This window comes from Epinephelus moara, chromosome 6, assembly GCF_006386435.1.
Source record: "Epinephelus moara isolate mb chromosome 6, YSFRI_EMoa_1.0, whole genome shotgun sequence".
Lineage (NCBI taxonomy): Eukaryota > Metazoa > Chordata > Actinopteri > Perciformes > Serranidae > Epinephelus > Epinephelus moara.
The window spans coordinates 30209756-30227460 of record NC_065511.1 but is presented as its reverse complement, the minus strand read 5'-3'; the positions used below and the strand labels follow the sequence as shown (position 1 = coordinate 30227460).

The window sequence follows — 17705 nt, the reverse complement described above, 5'->3', positions numbered from 1 at the left end:
AAGGACTTTTCCTACCAAAGAAGGATCTTTGACTTTGAGAAACACCAATAGTCTGGTGACCTATCCAGGGTGTACCCCGCCTCTCGCCCAATGTCAGGGCTCGAGCACTGCTACGACCTCTAACAGGATAAGCAATTACAAATGACTCATTTGAAAAATCTACAGGAAGGTCGAGTCGCAGTTGCAGCGGTGTTAGCAGTACAAGGAGCAAAAATCTAAGTGTATCTTTATACACTTAGATCACAAAAAAAACCCAAATCATCTGTTTGAAGTTACAGTTAGGCGTGAGGTCTCCAGTAGGTTTAACCATGGGCTTAAACTGCAAAAAGTGACCAAACTGCCCAATGTGAGCGGACAAAAACATGTGTCGCAGGACATGAGGCACCGCCCCCCGGTGAAACACTGTCTTTTTAGGGAGTCCCAAATGAGTGTGCCAAATTTCATATCAATCCACCAAACAGCTGTTGCAATATTTCAGTGGTGGATCGACAGACAGGCTCGTCACCAGTGTGGGTGGAAAAAAATCTCTGTATCAGTGTTCCAGCTTTTAGGTTTGAAAAGAGAATATCTCTGATCAATCAAACACATTTGTACTGTGAAGGTCAACAGTGTGATTCAGCCTCCTGATTCCTGTGTGAACTTGAACAAATAAGCAGCTCGTCCCCACAGAGGAGGCCTGTCTCTGAGAATTTGTCGTTAATATTCTCCTGGCATAAAATCCCAGATATCGACTAGAGAGGAATGTGTTTGGAAAAGCATGACAGGCTGGATTACACTGCTGCCAGTTCCTTGGTGATTGCTGTTTTGTCTGACAAGCAACGACGAGCCGGCCAGAGACACTGGCTGCCGCCAAAAGTTGTTTAGACATATCACGTGTTGACGCTCTCGAGAGAAAGAGGTGAGAGGTGTGAGAATCTAATTATTTACACCTTGGAAAAGATATCCACACATGAGCACAAGAAATGCCATTCGTTGGTTTGTTTATTTGCTCTTTCTCCACCAGAGGAAAAGAAGAGGAGACAGGTAAAGGAGCTGGAGGGGGTGTAGGAGGTTCTGTCGTGCAGGAAAAAGGAAGAGAAACAGGAAGAAACAGAGTTGTTGACAGAAGAGGGGAGAGAGGGGGGACCACGTGGAAGAACCATCCTGTGACAACCGTCCAACAAGCATGCATAGGTGTGAGTGTACACTGGTATCACAAGTCACACTGCCTCATCTCAAAACAAATAATTCCAATTTAATACAGACTTTTACAGAAGCCATCCAATTTTAACAGCATTTTTTACAGCGGTTACTTTTTTTTTTTTTATTATTGCAACACATTTCCAAATCATATCTATGTTACATGTCTGATTGCCTCAAATCCCCTTTGGTTGATGTGAAAACTTTTTTTTTTTTTTTTTTCAGGCAGTGATTCTTCCAACAAGACGACTTACTGTACACAGACAGACAAAGAGACAGACATACAGACAGACACAAATATACATAACAGATACAAAGAGATAGAAAGAGAGAGAAGGAGAAAGGCAGAGGACCAGAAGCAGATTTTGAGCGTCATGCCTGCAGACAAGTTACTGTAACTCTGGAGGATGGCAGTAGAATTATACAAAAAGAGGAACTCAGTTGCAGACTAGAGATGTTCCGATACCATTTTTCCCTTCCTGATACTGACTTTGATTCCTGAACTTGCAAACTTGCCAATACCGAGTACCAATCCGATACCATTGCATAAAAAAATTAAATGATTACTATCATTTAATGTCATGGCTCAGGTTAAACCCTCTGTAAAACATGAACAAATGCATACAGAGAAAGAACGCCATAGAGGTCGCCAAACGTTACACTGTTTACCGGAAATTAATTCCGCTTTGCCGATGTAAGACAGTAGTTGTTGTGCTGGCTAGTGTTTTAATGCCCTGACACACCAAGCTGACAGTTGGCCACGTTTAATCATATTGGAGCTGATTGGCAGTTCAGTTCAGTGCACGAGAAGAGAAACTAAAGTGAAGACAGTAAAAACAGCTAAAGTCAAGAGGGTGTTAAATAAGGTAAGAACATTTTTTTTAGCCATCAAGGTCTTTAACAATAACGGTTCATTCACGAGTAAGGACCACGCCACAACAATATGTCGTGAGGTAAGATGTAAGTGTGGGGTGAAGGTGGAAGAGGAATGTCTTCTGTTAGATTGATCTGGGAGGATGTACTGGAGATCAGGCAGAGGGAGACTCGTATTTCTCCACCCGAGCTGATTACAGGCCCCCTAGACGGTACCTAGAATGAGACATGGGAGAGGTATGCACCAGATTGAATAAGAGGAGATGAGGGGAGAAGGGAAGAGAGGATGAAGGAATGTTGGTAGGGATGAGGTAGGGAGGATGATGGATGAAGGGAGGGTGGGTCGAATATCTGAGACCAACAGAGCAGGATGGGTTGACCAGGTATAAGAAGGGTTGTCAGGTAAACAGAGACGTGGTTGAGACGTGGCCCTGCTCCCGAACGTAAGTTAGCAAATTAACTTTATTAATTATTTGTTCTTTCGACATCAGGCTGTGTTAATGTGCTAACTAGCTTCTTGAATCGGTCTTGTCGGTATTTCTGGTTGTCATATTTGAATGACGAATACAGACGTTCGCCACCTGGTGGTTTGGGGAGGTATTTCTTGTAATGCAGGCGTACTTGCCAGTTGGCTGTTGGCTGTAGTGTTTGCGATGTGTTCATGTGCAACTTTCTGGCCAAGACACAACAATCTGCTTTTTTTCGCCAATAGTTCTTTGACCAGTTGTGAAACTTCTTTTGAGTTTACTAATAACTTACGGTATCAGACTGTGTACTCGCCAATAGCTGACCCAGCACTGTAGGCAGTATTGGAGGTATTTCTGACGCTGGCATCAGTATCGGAACAACTCTATTGCAAACCAGTCAGTTAACAAAGATGTGATCAGTAAACCTTAACATCCACAGAAATATATTTGGCTTCTTGTTATTAAGTTTATTCATTCATTTAGGTTCTGATGAACAAAAAAAAAAAAGAAAGAAACAAAAAGCAATAAAAGAACCCAAATTGAAGCAGTGTCTTTTCATCATGCATGTTTCCTTATAATATCTCTTTCCAGCCCTGAATTAGCCTCAACAAATACAAAGCAAGTCTTTCCACCACATGACGTCTTTAAAACTGACTCATAAAGAAAAAGATACTGCTCCCAGAAGGGTCGGTACCTACATGAAATTATAGACTCTGTACAAGCTGTCACATTATTCCTCCCCACCGAGTAATTGTTCAATAAATAAATGAATACGTGCCACTGTGTAAAGACATTCTGTTTGCAGTTTTGAGCCCTCTTGTTTTCACGAGTCACTGAACAGGGAATCTTGCAGTGAAATAAAGCGATGATAGGTTTGTTATAATCGAGAGCTGCCAAACTATCCATCTCTAATCTCTTGACAAGGTGTGTTTTTCATGGTGTAAAGTGCTCAAAACCAGACCGAAACAAGACAGCTTTACAACCGTGACATCTATTCTAACTTATACTGGAAGGGATTTCAACAAGTCAGTAGAAAAATAAACATTGTCCCCCAACATTGCATAAAGAAGCAATCAATAAATAAATTCATTCAAGTCAGTTATTTTTTTAGTTGTTTATCTTAAAAGTTTCTCACACAATCATCAAAGTGAGAGGAGAAGGTGCTCCCCAGCAGAGAGAGAAAGAAAAAGATGAAAACAGTGGTTGTGTGTGGTGAAGTTCGTCATGCACAGAAAGTCTTCACTGTCTGTTTAACTCCTCGCTGGAAAAAAAAAACAAAAAACAAAAAAAAAAACACCCATTCTTCCTCAGGCGAAAGAAAAAAGAAAAACCAAATGCTTCCTCAAACATCATTAGAATCACTATCACACCCCAGGCAGCTGCTTCACAGTAATCACGATGAGCAGGAAGACACCGATCTCTTCGGCTCTAGTGTTCGCTCCTCTGTTCTATTCCCTGATTGGCTGATTGAGCAGCACACGGGCTGTATTTCCCCCGCCGTGAACTCGGACCTACGCCTGTCCGTCTTCCTCCGCCAGATAAAAACACTCTCCAGTTGGCTTTATTTACAACACAAACATTCCTCCGTTTCATTTGTCCTCGTGTAACGGTTAAAAAAAAAAAAATTGTAAGCTTGAGAGCAATCCCAAAATAAAGCGGGACTGAGAGGTGTAAAAAAATAAAGAAATCATACTGTACTAGAACAGTTGTGACTGTGAGTGAGAGGCGATTTCTATATACTCAGACTATTTACAGTTATACGACAGAGCTGACACTGGTCTGTTGGGAAACCAGTGTGTCGTCTGCCTATTGCTGGTTACAATTTAGATATCTGTGTGTTTTCTGTGTGTGTGTGTGTGTGTGTGTGTGTGTGTGTGTGTATATGTGTGTATGTGTGGTGGAGCCAGCAGTGAATCCTTTTTCAACAGCTCCCTCCCACACGTTTGAAAGACTCGCTCGTTTATCTTTGTTTCCTAGGAAAGACTCTCTCCCATGCGGACTGCGAGGAGACATCAAAAAGCAAGCGCTCATGTACTGCCATCTGTCTTCCAGTACATTCAAATAGTGGTTATCATCCTCGATTTAACGCGACTACCTCTATGGAGAGAGAGAGAGAGAGAAACAAAAAAAGCAGCTGAGGGTCTGTGTTGTTAAGTGGCTCGGTTTTGGTTGTCGGTGGAAAGCTTTCAGAGTGGGAACTGGGTGAACGTCAGCAGTCCAAAGGCAACCTCTGATCTGTTGGATTGCATCAGTGCAAAAGAGATTCGCTCATGCAGCTCTGTCTTTATTTCTCTGCCATGAAACTCATTGCCCGGGCCCACTGTGGCCCCACCTGGGATACTATGGTTCAGTGCAAAGTCTATACAGTGCTGTATAGTACAGGTACTCCATAGTGCTCTGAAGAAACATGCATACAGAGAGACAGAGTAGGAAGCACACTATCTTACAGTACAATCCTTATCTGTGCAGTTTAGTGTGTGCAGTCAGCAGGACACGCCTGTCCCTGGGTTGTGCCTCGGGCATCCTGGTGCCACAACGTCATAGATTATTTTAGAGGGTCAATCTGCATTTCACTGAAATGCTGACATTTTTCTCTGACTTCTGTAATTACACATGACATATTTTTTGAGTTGCCGTTTTTAAAGTGTATGTGTTCGATGCAACAGGAAAATTAATTTGATTAAACACTATCTAATATGTCGAGTAACAGCTGTAAACAGAGTAGTTCTCCCACAGGAAAACGTATATCATACACTTATACATAGATTTGTTCTTTTTTTTTTTTTTACTTTATTACAAAATTACTCTTATTGTAATGTTTTTATTATGATTCATTATTATTATGAGACGATGGCATGGTCGAGTTGCTTGTCTCCATAAAAAGCATGCATGTTTTCTTTCCCCTTCCTCTTCCTCTTTGCGTGGTTTCGTTTTCCTGATGGAAATGTCTCGGCCAGTTGGTGCTCCTCCTCCTCCTCCTCCTCCTCCTCCTCCTCCTCCCCTTCAGTGTCTCCATCCTCACTCCTCTCTTCAGTTACCTTTGGGATGTAAGGCTTACAAAGAAATAGGTGTCCTTTGTTGCATCAGCTCCTGTCTCGTTGTGAGTCCACCTCCAGATCTGTTTCTCACCATTTTTGAATTTGCTCGCAACCAAAAAGTTTTTTGATACCTGAAAAGGAACAGATTAATAGATATATACTGTATTATTACGCTCATTCCTCGCTGACTTCCCGGTCAGTTTGTAATAGGGAGTCTCTTGACAGCCAGGTACTCAGTTGGTTGCCATGGAAGCAGCTGGCCCCTGCCCCTCCTCCTCTTCCTTCCCCTCTAGCGTCTGAACGAGGCTGGAGGTGACATCGGAGGACTTCCGCTCTGTGATTGGCTCTGCCGGCGGTTGCCCCGGACTACTGCCACCAGAGGCATCCCCTTGTTGCGTGGGCGGAGTCAACGAGGCCAACTCTGGCTCCATGCACAGTGCCACATCTTCCTCCTGCTCAGGACAGACGGAGACACACAGAAGGTTCAGCCAACTAATTACCCATGCAATGTAAGTGAAGGTCTATACTGATGATTTTGCAGGTTTTATCCTGTTAACTTCAAGTCTTATAGTATTTACATCACTGTCAACTGACTTATAAATGATTATCACCTGATTTCCCATCATTCAGCTGATCAGCAGTGTGAAGATCAACTGGTAAAGACTCCCTACATTTGCTTGAAATGATTCATCCATCACTGTTGACATTTAGATGACCATTATGGAAATTTAGTAGCAAATCATTGTTGGTTTGTTAAATCATAGTCACAAACTGCTTCTTGTTGCTATGTGCAGGAGGCTTCAGCATCCAAGACGTCTGAGTCAGCTGCTGAAAAGCTTTACGCATTTCCATAAAGTTTGGGTGACTCACAAGAAACGCATAAAGAAAAAGGTCACAGGCAAAGCAACAGAGGAGCAACAGATTTCTTGATTTTTAGTCACTAACACAAGTTATGCACCAAAAACTCCAAAATACCCACAATGCAACTCATAAACATCTTTCATCAGACCCTTGCTGCATCACTAATGTCTACTTCTATCAAAGTCAACACCCCCAGTTTGTTACACAAGCTTTCTGTTTAAGTCCCCATGAAATCAACATAGATGTGTGTTCTTTTTTTTTTTTTTATCATATATGCTTTGCTCTGATCGTCACCTACATGCCAGCATCTGGCCCAACAATGAGGTATTCCCAATGGTATTTCAGGGTTTGTCATTCCCAAGAAAACATTAAAAAATTGTTGCTGACTCATCCTCCACGTTGGGGCGTTTGCTAATTTTGCATCTAATGAAACGCTTTCTCTGATTTTTATCTCCCTCCCCCATGACCATGAATTCTGCCAGTTACCGACCGGTGCACATGACCTACAAGCTTGCATGCAGTTGTGAGTCTTTGTTGTGTTTTTGGTTGTGCTAACTCCTGGAGTTAATGCCAATAAAGCCATCATCATCATCATCATCATCATCATCATCATCATCATCATCATCAAGCCTTGCTTACGTTGGCGGCACAGTGCCGTCATGGAAGCGTAACACCCACACCCTAGTCCTCCACCCAGATCACCCACACTGAAGCTTTGTTTGTAGTAGCATGAGACACCATGGCACAAGCCACTATAGATAACGCAACCTACAAGCATGTACAGAGGCATTTAAGCTAAAACGCATAGCCGTTGCGATATGCTTCGAAATGCCAGGCGGTGTACAAACAAAATATGCTTTGGATAAGCAAGAAGTCAACAAGAAGAACATTTCAGGAAAAGTAGGCTGTCTGGCCACAGTAGTAAACACTGACGTACCGTCAAACATTGTTTTTATGTACTGTAATTATCACTGATGCTTACCTCCAAGACAAAATTATACTATACTGCTTTGTTTCCCTATGGGTCGCCACTCTTTTCATGAGCGGATGCTTCATGTTCTTCCACATCCTGCGGCAAAAGCCTCCTCTTTCCCCAGTGTGGTGTCTTTTAAGTTTAAGGCCATTTGACTCTCCCTGTGGTCTCTTCATAACGAGTCGTAAAGATGTCTGTATGGATGAACCTGTCCGGCCAGTCTTCCCTTGATGGTGTCCCTGTTGGCAATACCAGGCGCCATTTCGGCTCAGCCACTTTTATGTTTGCTTGTGACGTCAGATTGGCTACTATAATCACCAGTCAATATCTGCGACAAGTCCATCCCTAGCTTCTGGTTTTTACAGTAAACACGTGAATGTAGCACTACCCTAGCCATTAAACGGGGACTTTAACATCACCAGGGTTATTTCCTCTGTACTTTGGAAAAATCCCTCTAGAGAAACAAAAGACAGGTCGCTGGTCAGAGGCAAAATCTGAAGTTTCAAACATTGGAGTTCCCAAGAAGACTATACCAACTTAACACCACTTGCAAATCAGTCCCTGTTGTGACATGAAATTACATCACTTTTTCCAAAAGGTAAAAAGATTGTTCACTTACTCCTGCTGCAGCTAATGATTTTTTCACATTATGGATTAATCCTCTTTTATCTTTGATTACTCAATTAATTGTTTAGCCTATTAAAAAATGCCCATCACAATTTCTCAAAGCCTGAGGTAACTATTGTTTGTTTTGTCCAGCCAGCAGCGCCAAACCCAAAGATGTTAATTTTACAAAGATATAAATCAGAAAGCAGCAAATCCTCACATTTAAGAAGCTGAAAGCAGAGATTGACTAATCATCAGTACCTGTTGTTACCACACAAGCATGCATTGAAACTAACCTCTATCCATGCCTAAGTGATTGGAAATAAAATTTTAATGTATGTAAATCACGTATGATTTGTAATTACTAGAATAAAGGCACCAGTAGGTCTTTCAGAGTTCTTAGGCACATCATAGATCAAATATTAAACACTGAGGATGTAATTTTACATAATCTAACTCCACGTTCACCTCACCTTGACCTCCTCCTCCTCCTCCTGCTGCTCTAGTAGCGGGGAGTGTTCTGTTCCCACCATCTCCTCTCCAGTGGGAACACAGAGGCTCGGTTCCACCACCGCCGCCACACCCATGTAGCCTCCAGCGTCCGTCTGATAGGCCTCCATCTGCCCCGTGTTCCACAGATCGACCAATGGTGGGTGAGCGGGATGGACCAGACTGTGGATGGTGCTGTTGGGCGTGGCTTGCAAAGAGTGGTTGGCACTGTGCAGCCTGTGCTCCAGCGACTAGGAACAGGGTGAGGAGGAAGAGTTGGAGTTAGAGATCTGAGTTTATCCTCTGTGACACGCTGACATGTCAGGTGACACGGCATCAAGCAGTTTAACAAGATAGACAAAGCCTCATGTCGGCAGCCAAGAAAATAGCTCAGGGAGACAAAACAGTAAATAGTTACAGCACACCTCTGTCTGACTGTGCCAGTGATCAATACTGCTTTTCTTTGTGCTCAGACATTCAGGTTTATCATTTCATTTACATCCTCTTGGCTCCAACTCGCTGTTTAAAGCTGGAACCTGTGTTTTTGACAGTTGTGCTGAGATTATGATTTCCACAAGAATTTTCGTGACTAGAGAGCAGTGCTCCTTTTAAAGCAAATTACTCCATTCTCCCTACTGTATATGTTAAATACGTAAAAATACTATGTATTAAATTGTATGTTTGCTAGTGGAGGAATTTTACATTTTAGTATTTTCAGCTGACCTGCTGTGCACTTGAGGTTACACCGTCAATTAATCAGAATGAATTATGAATGCATTCATTCGGTGACAAGCGTTCTCCATAATTACTACTAAAATATATTCTCCTTTTCAGAAATCTTACTATGAAAGAATCTGTATTTGACATTCAGAACCATAACATAGCAGCAAACTACTAAGTGCCATGTAAAGATGGATTAGAATAATGGCGTCCTGAGGAGAGAATGAAGTCACTCTACCTCTGTGTGTGTTGTAATCCGAGTTTCTCTGTTATCTGTGGTGGTAGATGGTCCAGCTGTGTGTGCATGTTAATGTATGTAAGTCCTTGTGTGTATCCAGTTGGCTAACCGCTGCTGCTCTGCACCGCATTCATATGGTGGTTACTGCTGATAACGGCGTCCCGACCCAAGGTGGCAGAATGGCATCATCGTGAAAGCGTAATGTCCACCCTCAGATTTTTTCCCACGTTAACACTAGCCCTTTTTAAACAGGAACTGTGCAAATTTGCAGGAAAGCCCAATCAGTCTTCTTTCAGCATTGGCAGCATAAAAACAAAATCGGGGAGTGCGGCAAAATGCCGCCTACCTACTTTTGTTTATACAGAATGCGCCTTTTTCGGGGCAATGGGGGCGTGAGCAAGTAACAAAACGTGTAGCTCAGCGTGTGACATAAACAGTGATGTGGAAGGGAAGCCGCGGCTGGTCAGTCCTTTGGCAATTCTCTCATAAGTCGGCCCGTTCTTCATCGCTCCTGTCATCTGACGGTTAATGGCCTCTTTGTTTGCGAGAGCAAGGAGGACACGCAATTCCTTGTCTTCTCAGTTGCTCATCTTTACAGTGTCTGTCAGGTTTGTGTTTCCCTCTTGCTACTAGCTGCTTGCTAATTCCTGCTATCAGCTGTTTCCTGTTTATCCACCGCCAGTGGGTCACACGTGTGATGTCATCAACAGCTCCTCCCACAAGTCTGTGTGTCTAAACGCTCGCAGCTTGCCGGCAAAACGGCCCAACATTCGCAGAAAATCTGGCAGTGTAAAAGGGGCTACTGTTTGTTCTGTCAACACCGTTGCCGTTGTTAGCACTGTTAGTGCCGTTAACACCGTTAGTTGCTAGCTGCTGGTTCTGGTTTTTGGTATTGATGTGCTTGTGCTGTGCTGTCAGATGTTTTCTCTCCTCCTCTCAGGGTGTGTATATGTGGTTGAGTGTGATTGGATGTTGCAAAGTAGGTGGTGTTTGCTGATTGGGCTGTTCGAAGAGATGGCTGTCACCGGATTAGACAGAGGACATAACACACCTCCAATATTCAGAGCAGTATGTAGACAACCCCACCTCCAAGTCTAAATCAAAGATATGCTCTGAATGTCATATACAGCTACTTTAATGTAGAGCAACATGATAGTTCCTTTCTTGGAAATTAAAGGAAGTAGTTGGGTGAAAATTAAGAGACACTTTAAAGAGAACACCTTAAATTACACCAATTAAACATTTCAATATGTTACTTCCATGACCTAGGAAAGTTTGGTCAATATTTGTGAATGTGAATTACTTTCTCTCATCGCCAGAAACCAGAGAAGTAAGTCTCAAACTTGTGATGTCATCAAGTATAAAATCTGGAGCTGCTCCATAGACAGTGAATGGGAGACTGATTTTGTGGACCCACAGGATGTTTGTTTTCCTCTTTATACCCAAATGAGTTTTATTCTGCTGCAATGCTCTCAGTTCTGACACAGAAAATGTACCCATATAGTCAGCACATTCCCCTGGGTGCTCTCAGTGTCATCTATAACATCCTTCCGAATTCATTGTCTATGGAGCAGGTCCTGACTTTATACTTGATGACATCACAAGTTTGAGTTTTAGCACTCTTGTTCGGGATTTGAGAGAGAGTTGTTCATGTTAACTTATATTTATGGACTGTATTATTTTGTGTGAATTTTGAAAATGGATGTCATTTCCCTTTGAAATAAAAAAAAACAGTGGAAAAAAGATTATTTTTTCAACTACTATTTCCAGAATAAACTTTCCCACTCGACATAAAAACCAAAGTTTCTTTTAGCTGAGTGACTGATTTAAGTCTATGTAATTAAAGTCTATCTAGTTGGTTTTGAAAAAGCTTTATAAACCTGGGTGTTACAGAGCTTCCTTAGGACAAAGGGGATCACGTGTTGTAACGTGAACCAAAAATTGAATTGACTGGGATGGTATTTTGACAAGCTCTTTTGACATGACGTAACTTGCTTCTCTGGGACCGCTCAGGTTTATGCATTATTGGATTGACTTACAGCAACAGTAAATATGCTCACATACTAAATCTCTACTCCATCTAGTATTTCTCTGGGGCTACACCCACGTGTCACCCCACAGAAGTGATACTCCACCTGTTGTTGCTGATACTGCAGGAGCTGCTGTTGCTGGTAGTGCTGGATCTGTTGGATCTGCTGCAGCTGTTGTAGTTGACTCTGCTGCTGGAGAGCGAACTGCTGTTGCTGTTGCTGCGACAGGAAGTGAGCCGCTGCCTGCCCGTCGTACCCTTCGGTCCCCATGACGTAGGTGCCGGCAGGGGGAGACGCCACGTTGGAGGGATCATTGTTGATTGGCTCCCAGGCATCAGAGGAGGAGAGGCAGTAGTGGCCCTGGGAGACGTATGTGTGAGGCCACACCTCTGCTGAGGAGTGGTGCAGTATCTGATCTGGAAATAATGAAAAAAGGAAGCAGGTGCTGTCAGAAGTGTTGTAACAGGAATATGGTATAACAGAGGTTTGTTTTAGTAGCTAAAAGCACAGTAGATTGAATCATCCTGATGATATAATCTTCATAGTAGATGCACGTCTCCTTGTGCACGGTGATACAGTTGGCAGGTGTAGTTTGGTGGAGACAAAATAGTTCCTATATTAAACTGCTCACAACAAGGACTGTGGATTATCTTGAGTAACTGGATTTCTGGAAAGACACTTTCTTTCTTTATTTTGGCGCTTTGAGCACCGCGAGCCAAGTGCCATCTAGTTTCATTATATTGGAGAGAAGGCAGACATCTCTACAGCCGATATCTTCAACACTACACAGACCAAAACAATCTAGATTGATAAACACAGGAAAGAGGAAAAGCATTTCTTTGGATTTTGAGGTGAAGTGTCCCTTTAAGTTGCTAAATATCCCGCCTCTAATGACCCACAATTGAACCTTTAATTATGTTTGTATAATGCGGTTTCAGCTGTTAGCGTACAGTTAAAAATGCAGCAGACTAAGCCAGTTTGAAATTTGGCTTTGATCTGGCCTGCTGAACAGAATAAGGAGGTTTGACTGGGAGCTAAATCAAAAACTCACTCGCTGCAGGAAAAAAAAAAACCCTCCACACTGGCTGAATAAGTGTTATGACAGAAACTGTCCTAGATGTACTGAATAGAGTTTGAATGCTGGCACACCTTCCACTGTTGATTCATCACTTGTGTCAAACTGTATAATGCAGACACAGCCTTGATTTTGTGCAGTTTATCTTTCTCTCAAGAGGAAGGGTATAAATTAGGCCCAAGAGTAAACACAGCCACACATTTTCACCCTCTGCTAAGAGTTTATTTAACTAAAAAAATGATGACATAATGTGATGCAAATGCATTTATGAAGCATCATATCCTTAAGGAGGTTTATCTTAGAACAACAAAGTCATCTCATTATAATCATCTACACCTCCAACTTCATGAGGAAAAGTTTGCGGAATGTTGAATGAATGAAAGTTGTGGAATGAAAATGTCCAAAATCATTTTGCATACAGATGCAGTGTCTGGGTTTACCTCCGAACAGGTGATGTTGGAAAATATGAAATTTGTAATGAGCTTGAGGAACAGTATGTTCTCATTACATGACACATGCTATACTGCAAGCTGCTTATCTGCACATGAATCAACACTCACATATGACAGCTGTTTTATAGCTAACAGCCCATATATTATAATATATATTGAATATACACTATTATACATTCAGTAAGTGTATAAAAATGTACTGTATGCCAATGGTGGAAAGTAATTAAGTACATTTACTCGTGTACTATACTTAAGTACAGTTTTGAGGAACTTAATTTACTTGATTATTTCCATTTTATGCTCATTCTGCTGCACAACAAGAACTTTAAAGGAATATTACACCTGAAAAATGACCATTCGTACATCAATTACTCAGCACAAGTTACATTGAATTTGTAAATTGTTTTCTCGCATGCCTCCATGGTGAACGAAGAATCCAAAAAAGGCGAACATTCCTTATGAATTAAGTAAACAGGGTCTGCGTGTAACAACAGCAATACTATATCAAAACATCTGTTTATCAACTCTCACGCAACTCCTGCATTATAATCCAAGTCTAATTTCTCCAGTTCTACACTCAGTACGTCCCGAACACATGCATTGTTGCTAAAACATTATGATTTAAAACACATCAGTACAAACAGTCAAATGCACAGCCAAGAACATGAGCACGAACATGAACGCTGCTCAAGCAGATCTCATACACAAGCGTATGGTAGGCAGAAGTGTTTAATAATGCAACGTTTAAGTGAAAATACATGTGTTTGAGAAGTACTGACTGTACGACTGAATAAATGAGAATTGGATTATACAGCACCGTTTGTGTGAGAGTTTGTAAAAGGATGTTTTGATATAGTTTTGCTGTTGTTTTACATGGGCCCCATTTACTTCAATTCATGAAGAATGTTCACCTTTTTTTGGATTCTCCGTTCATCGAGGAGACGTGCGAGAAAAATAAAGTTTTCTCCATAAACTCAAGGTAACAAGCGGTGAATAATTAATATACAAATGGTCATTTTGCAGGTGAAGTATTCTTTAAAATACATTTTGCTGCACTACTTCCACTTTTAAAGGAGTATTTTTGCATTTCCTTAGGTAACAGATGTTAATTCTTCCTCCACCACAATATATATTTATATGACAAATTATCTTACAGCATGTTTTTAAGATATTTTAAAATACCATTTACTTTACACCTTGTTTTGGGCCTTCTTCCCCTGCTAAATAATCTTTGCCATCATGTAAAGATTCAGCAACACAAGCTACTTTGAGTCTGAGCTGCTGTCATATTTGTAGTCCTTTGTAGCTGTTTACCTCGACTGGTGATGCTCTCCTGGTTGACCTCGCTAAGATGAGCCACACTGCCCTGGTTCGACCCCGACCGCGGACTCTCTCCATCCATCGACGACCAGGCTAGGAGTGTGGCCTCCGAGATCGCAAACTGCTGCAGGATACCTGAGGTCAGGATTCAGAGGACAACCCAGGATTACTGTGAGGGCTGCATTAGATTTAATTAGCCGAATAACTGGCAGGAATCCCACACAGTGAGGTTAGGAGCACATAATTCTGCTGATGAAAGTTAACAGGCACTGTGGAGTGCCTGCCCTCCTCTGTGTGTGTGTGTGTGTGTGTGTGTGTGTGTGTGGGTGTGAGTGCTTCCAACCTGCAGTGAAACGAGCCTCCTTCTCTCCGTCGCTGAGGTCACTGTAGGCGTCGTTCTCCAACCGCCGCTCCTTCTCCCGCTCCTGGGTGCTGATGCGGGCCTGGGGGATGCCCCCTGCGCCCACCGTCTGCATGCCCCAGTTTTGCCATTCAATCATGTGAGCGACGCGACCCTGGGCCATGGCTGTAGGCTTGGTGACTCTCTCCTTCATCGTGCGACTAACACCTGGTGGTGGTCAAGATGAGGTACAGGAGGAGGGAGCGGAGGGAAGGAGAGAGCAGAGGGAGCAGAGGGAGCAGAGGATGAGGATCCCAGGAGTTTGAAGTGAAAGAAAAAAAGAGGTAAGAGGTGAGAGTTTGATGCAGGGGTGATGAGAGGCGTTGAGGGATACAGCATGTGAGGGAAAATGAAGACAGAAGTGAAGCAGCAGGTTGGTAGTTTGGAGATAAAGCAGTGGATGGACAAACAGGAAGAGAGGGGAAAGAGAGACAGAAGATAGACATGTTATCATGAGTTGTGTGACTGTTGTTTGGTCATGGATGTGTTATGGCTTATGAAACTATGGATATCCAGTAGACTAAACTGGTGTGGAAGGAAATAACTGGACGGTCAATGTTCTCCTCAAATATGATGCCAGTCATTTAATTACATTTTTACTGTATGATTGATGATTACCATAGAGGCTGACCAGAAATGATTAAAGGGACGGTTCACCTGTAAATCGAAAATACGTATTTTTCTTCTTACCTGTAGTGCTATTTATGAGTCTAGATAGTTTTGGTGTGAGTAGCAGAGTGTTGGAGATATCGGCTGTAGAGATGTCTGCATTCTCTTGAATATAATGGAACTAGATGGGACTTGGCTTGTGGTGCTCAAAGCGCCAAAAACATACATTTCAAAAGAATTAAAAAAAAAAAAAAAAAAGTCTTTCCAGAAATCATGATCCGGTTACTCAAGATAATCCACAGACCTTTTTGTGAGCAGGTTCTTTATACCAAACTACAAACAACTGTAACAGCCAACTGTATTACAGCGCTGAAGGAAGCACGCATCTTCTCGTGGATGAGAGGCTTGTGTTTGTGACAGCATGAAATGTAAGCATTAAGGGCTTCCCATCAGCTGAGCTGTAAAGTTAGCTAGCAGTAGATGTTGACATCTCATGCCGTCATGAGCCTCTCGCCCATGGAACTATTTTCTTTCAACTGAACTACACCCACCAACTGCATCACTGTGCAGGAGGAAGTGTGCATCTACTCATGGATGAGAGGCTCATGTTTGTTACGGCACGAGATGTAAACATTAATGGCGTCCTCATCAGATGAGCTGTAACGTTAGTTCAGTGGTGCTGCGTGAGCTAGCTGTAGATGCACGCTTTCTTCTGTATAGTGATGGATGGCGTTCAGTAGAGAGAAAATAGTTCCTACATGAAACTGCTCACAACAAGGTCTGTGGATTATCTTGAGTAAGCAGGTCAGAATTTCTGGAAAGAGACATTGCTGTTGAGTTTTTCAAATGTATTTTTTGGTGCTTTGAGCACCATTTAGTTTTATTATATTAGAGAGAAGGCTGAAATCTCTACAGCCAATACCTCCATCACTTGGCAACTCACACAAAAACAATCTAGATCAATAAATAGCTCTACAGGTATAAGGAAAAATATGTATTTTTGATTTGGGGGTGAACTGTCCCTTTAAAGTTTAAGTAAATATGTAAAGCTATTGCTTTGAAGGGGATGTTTGAGGCACAAAATTGTCAATTTTTAAAAATATATATACTGAATATTGACTATTGGCAGTTTCAACAAAGATAATGAGGTACAGAAAAACATTGTCAGTCCAATCCTACTTCTCTAATGCCTGTAGTTTAATGAGGGTCTTCATGAACATCGATTATGAGAAAAGCTAAATGACGAAGGGTTGCTGAGGTGACATTCACATGTTTAATGAGACTAAGCCATTGTCTATACGGGCTACAAGGAGGAGAGGAGGGAATGGATGTGTCTTGTCTGACAAAGGTGCACCATGGGATGGAATAGGTTAATTGGGGTGAGGTGGCTGTGTGGCATGAGTAATGAGAGGATGGCTTGTTGACATGATAGTTTTCACACCTCCGCTAAGCTGCACTGGGTAAGCAGAAAACTGCTCTCTTTCTCTTCGCTGTCTGCCTGAGAACTCGACTCATGCAAACACTGCAGAACATACAGTATATATTTTAAAGAAGAAATTCACTTCCTGCTACCTAGCAGGAAATGATATCTGCATAATGGCTATGCTCCACTTTTTCATGTGACCGGCACATGATGACACGTACTGTAAATCCCTGGTTGTTTGATTCTCTCTGATGGTGGCGCATGGAGATGAGATTTATGAATAAATTATGGGAATAAATTACAGGACAAATCTGTACCACGGCACACAGTGCAGCAGCTGCACTACATTTCACTGCACTCAAATAAACTGCACTGCACGAAACAACTGGATTAAACCAAAACAACACTGCACTACACTGCACTTAAAACTCTGTTGAACAAAGCACTTTACACGGTTCAAAACATCCATACTACTACTTGTTCAGGACAACACAGTTTCACAACCACTTAACATGGAAAAACTACACTTCCCACTCAACACTCACCTTTTCTTAGAGCAACAAGCTGTATGATGATGCGCTATGTGTGCGTGTGCGTTGTGTTTTGCAGGCTGAATTCATTCCATCAATGACTCAGGGGGGAGCCATTGACTAGTGTTATCACAGTGTGGAGAGGAAGTGATACAGGGGAACCCGTTTCGGGTACCATGCTGACTCCAGCGCCCGCTTGGGGCCGAGCCAACATGGGGTCGTTTTACCAGTTTACAGCACAGACACACACCTGACACACCTGACAGAGAAGACTTAGCCAAAGCGCCGATGCCATAGGCGTTTGAGTTCCTCTTGAGCCGAGGCAGGATTGACGTGGTGTCTTCCATAGACAGCTAGAGGGAGAGAAGAGAGAGGAATGGAGAAGGGGGGAAACGTGTAGAGAAAAGGAGAGTATGGGAAGT

General features: G+C 42.4%; 1 protein-coding gene across 4 annotated transcripts in view; it reads right to left on the bottom strand.

Moving 5' to 3' along the window:
* Positions 1-2963: 2963 nt before the first annotated feature.
* The window catches only part of fam131bb (family with sequence similarity 131 member Bb), a 31905-nt gene continuing 17163 nt past the window's right edge, over positions 2964-17705 (bottom strand). For 2 of the 4 annotated variants that reach the window (XM_050047444.1, XM_050047446.1), the window contains 6 exons: positions 17534-17636; positions 14665-14889; positions 14316-14456; positions 11580-11890; positions 8471-8737; positions 2964-6009 (listed from right to left, as the gene is read on the bottom strand). In XM_050047444.1, the coding sequence (XP_049903401.1) occupies positions 5791-6009; positions 8471-8737; positions 11580-11890; positions 14316-14456; positions 14665-14889; positions 17534-17636 (1266 nt within the window). In that variant the 3' untranslated portion in view covers positions 2964-5790. The remainder of the gene's footprint in view (positions 6010-8470; positions 8738-11579; positions 11891-14315; positions 14457-14664; positions 14890-17533; positions 17637-17705) is intronic. The other 2 variants (XM_050047445.1, XM_050047447.1) reach the window with 1 other exon arrangement.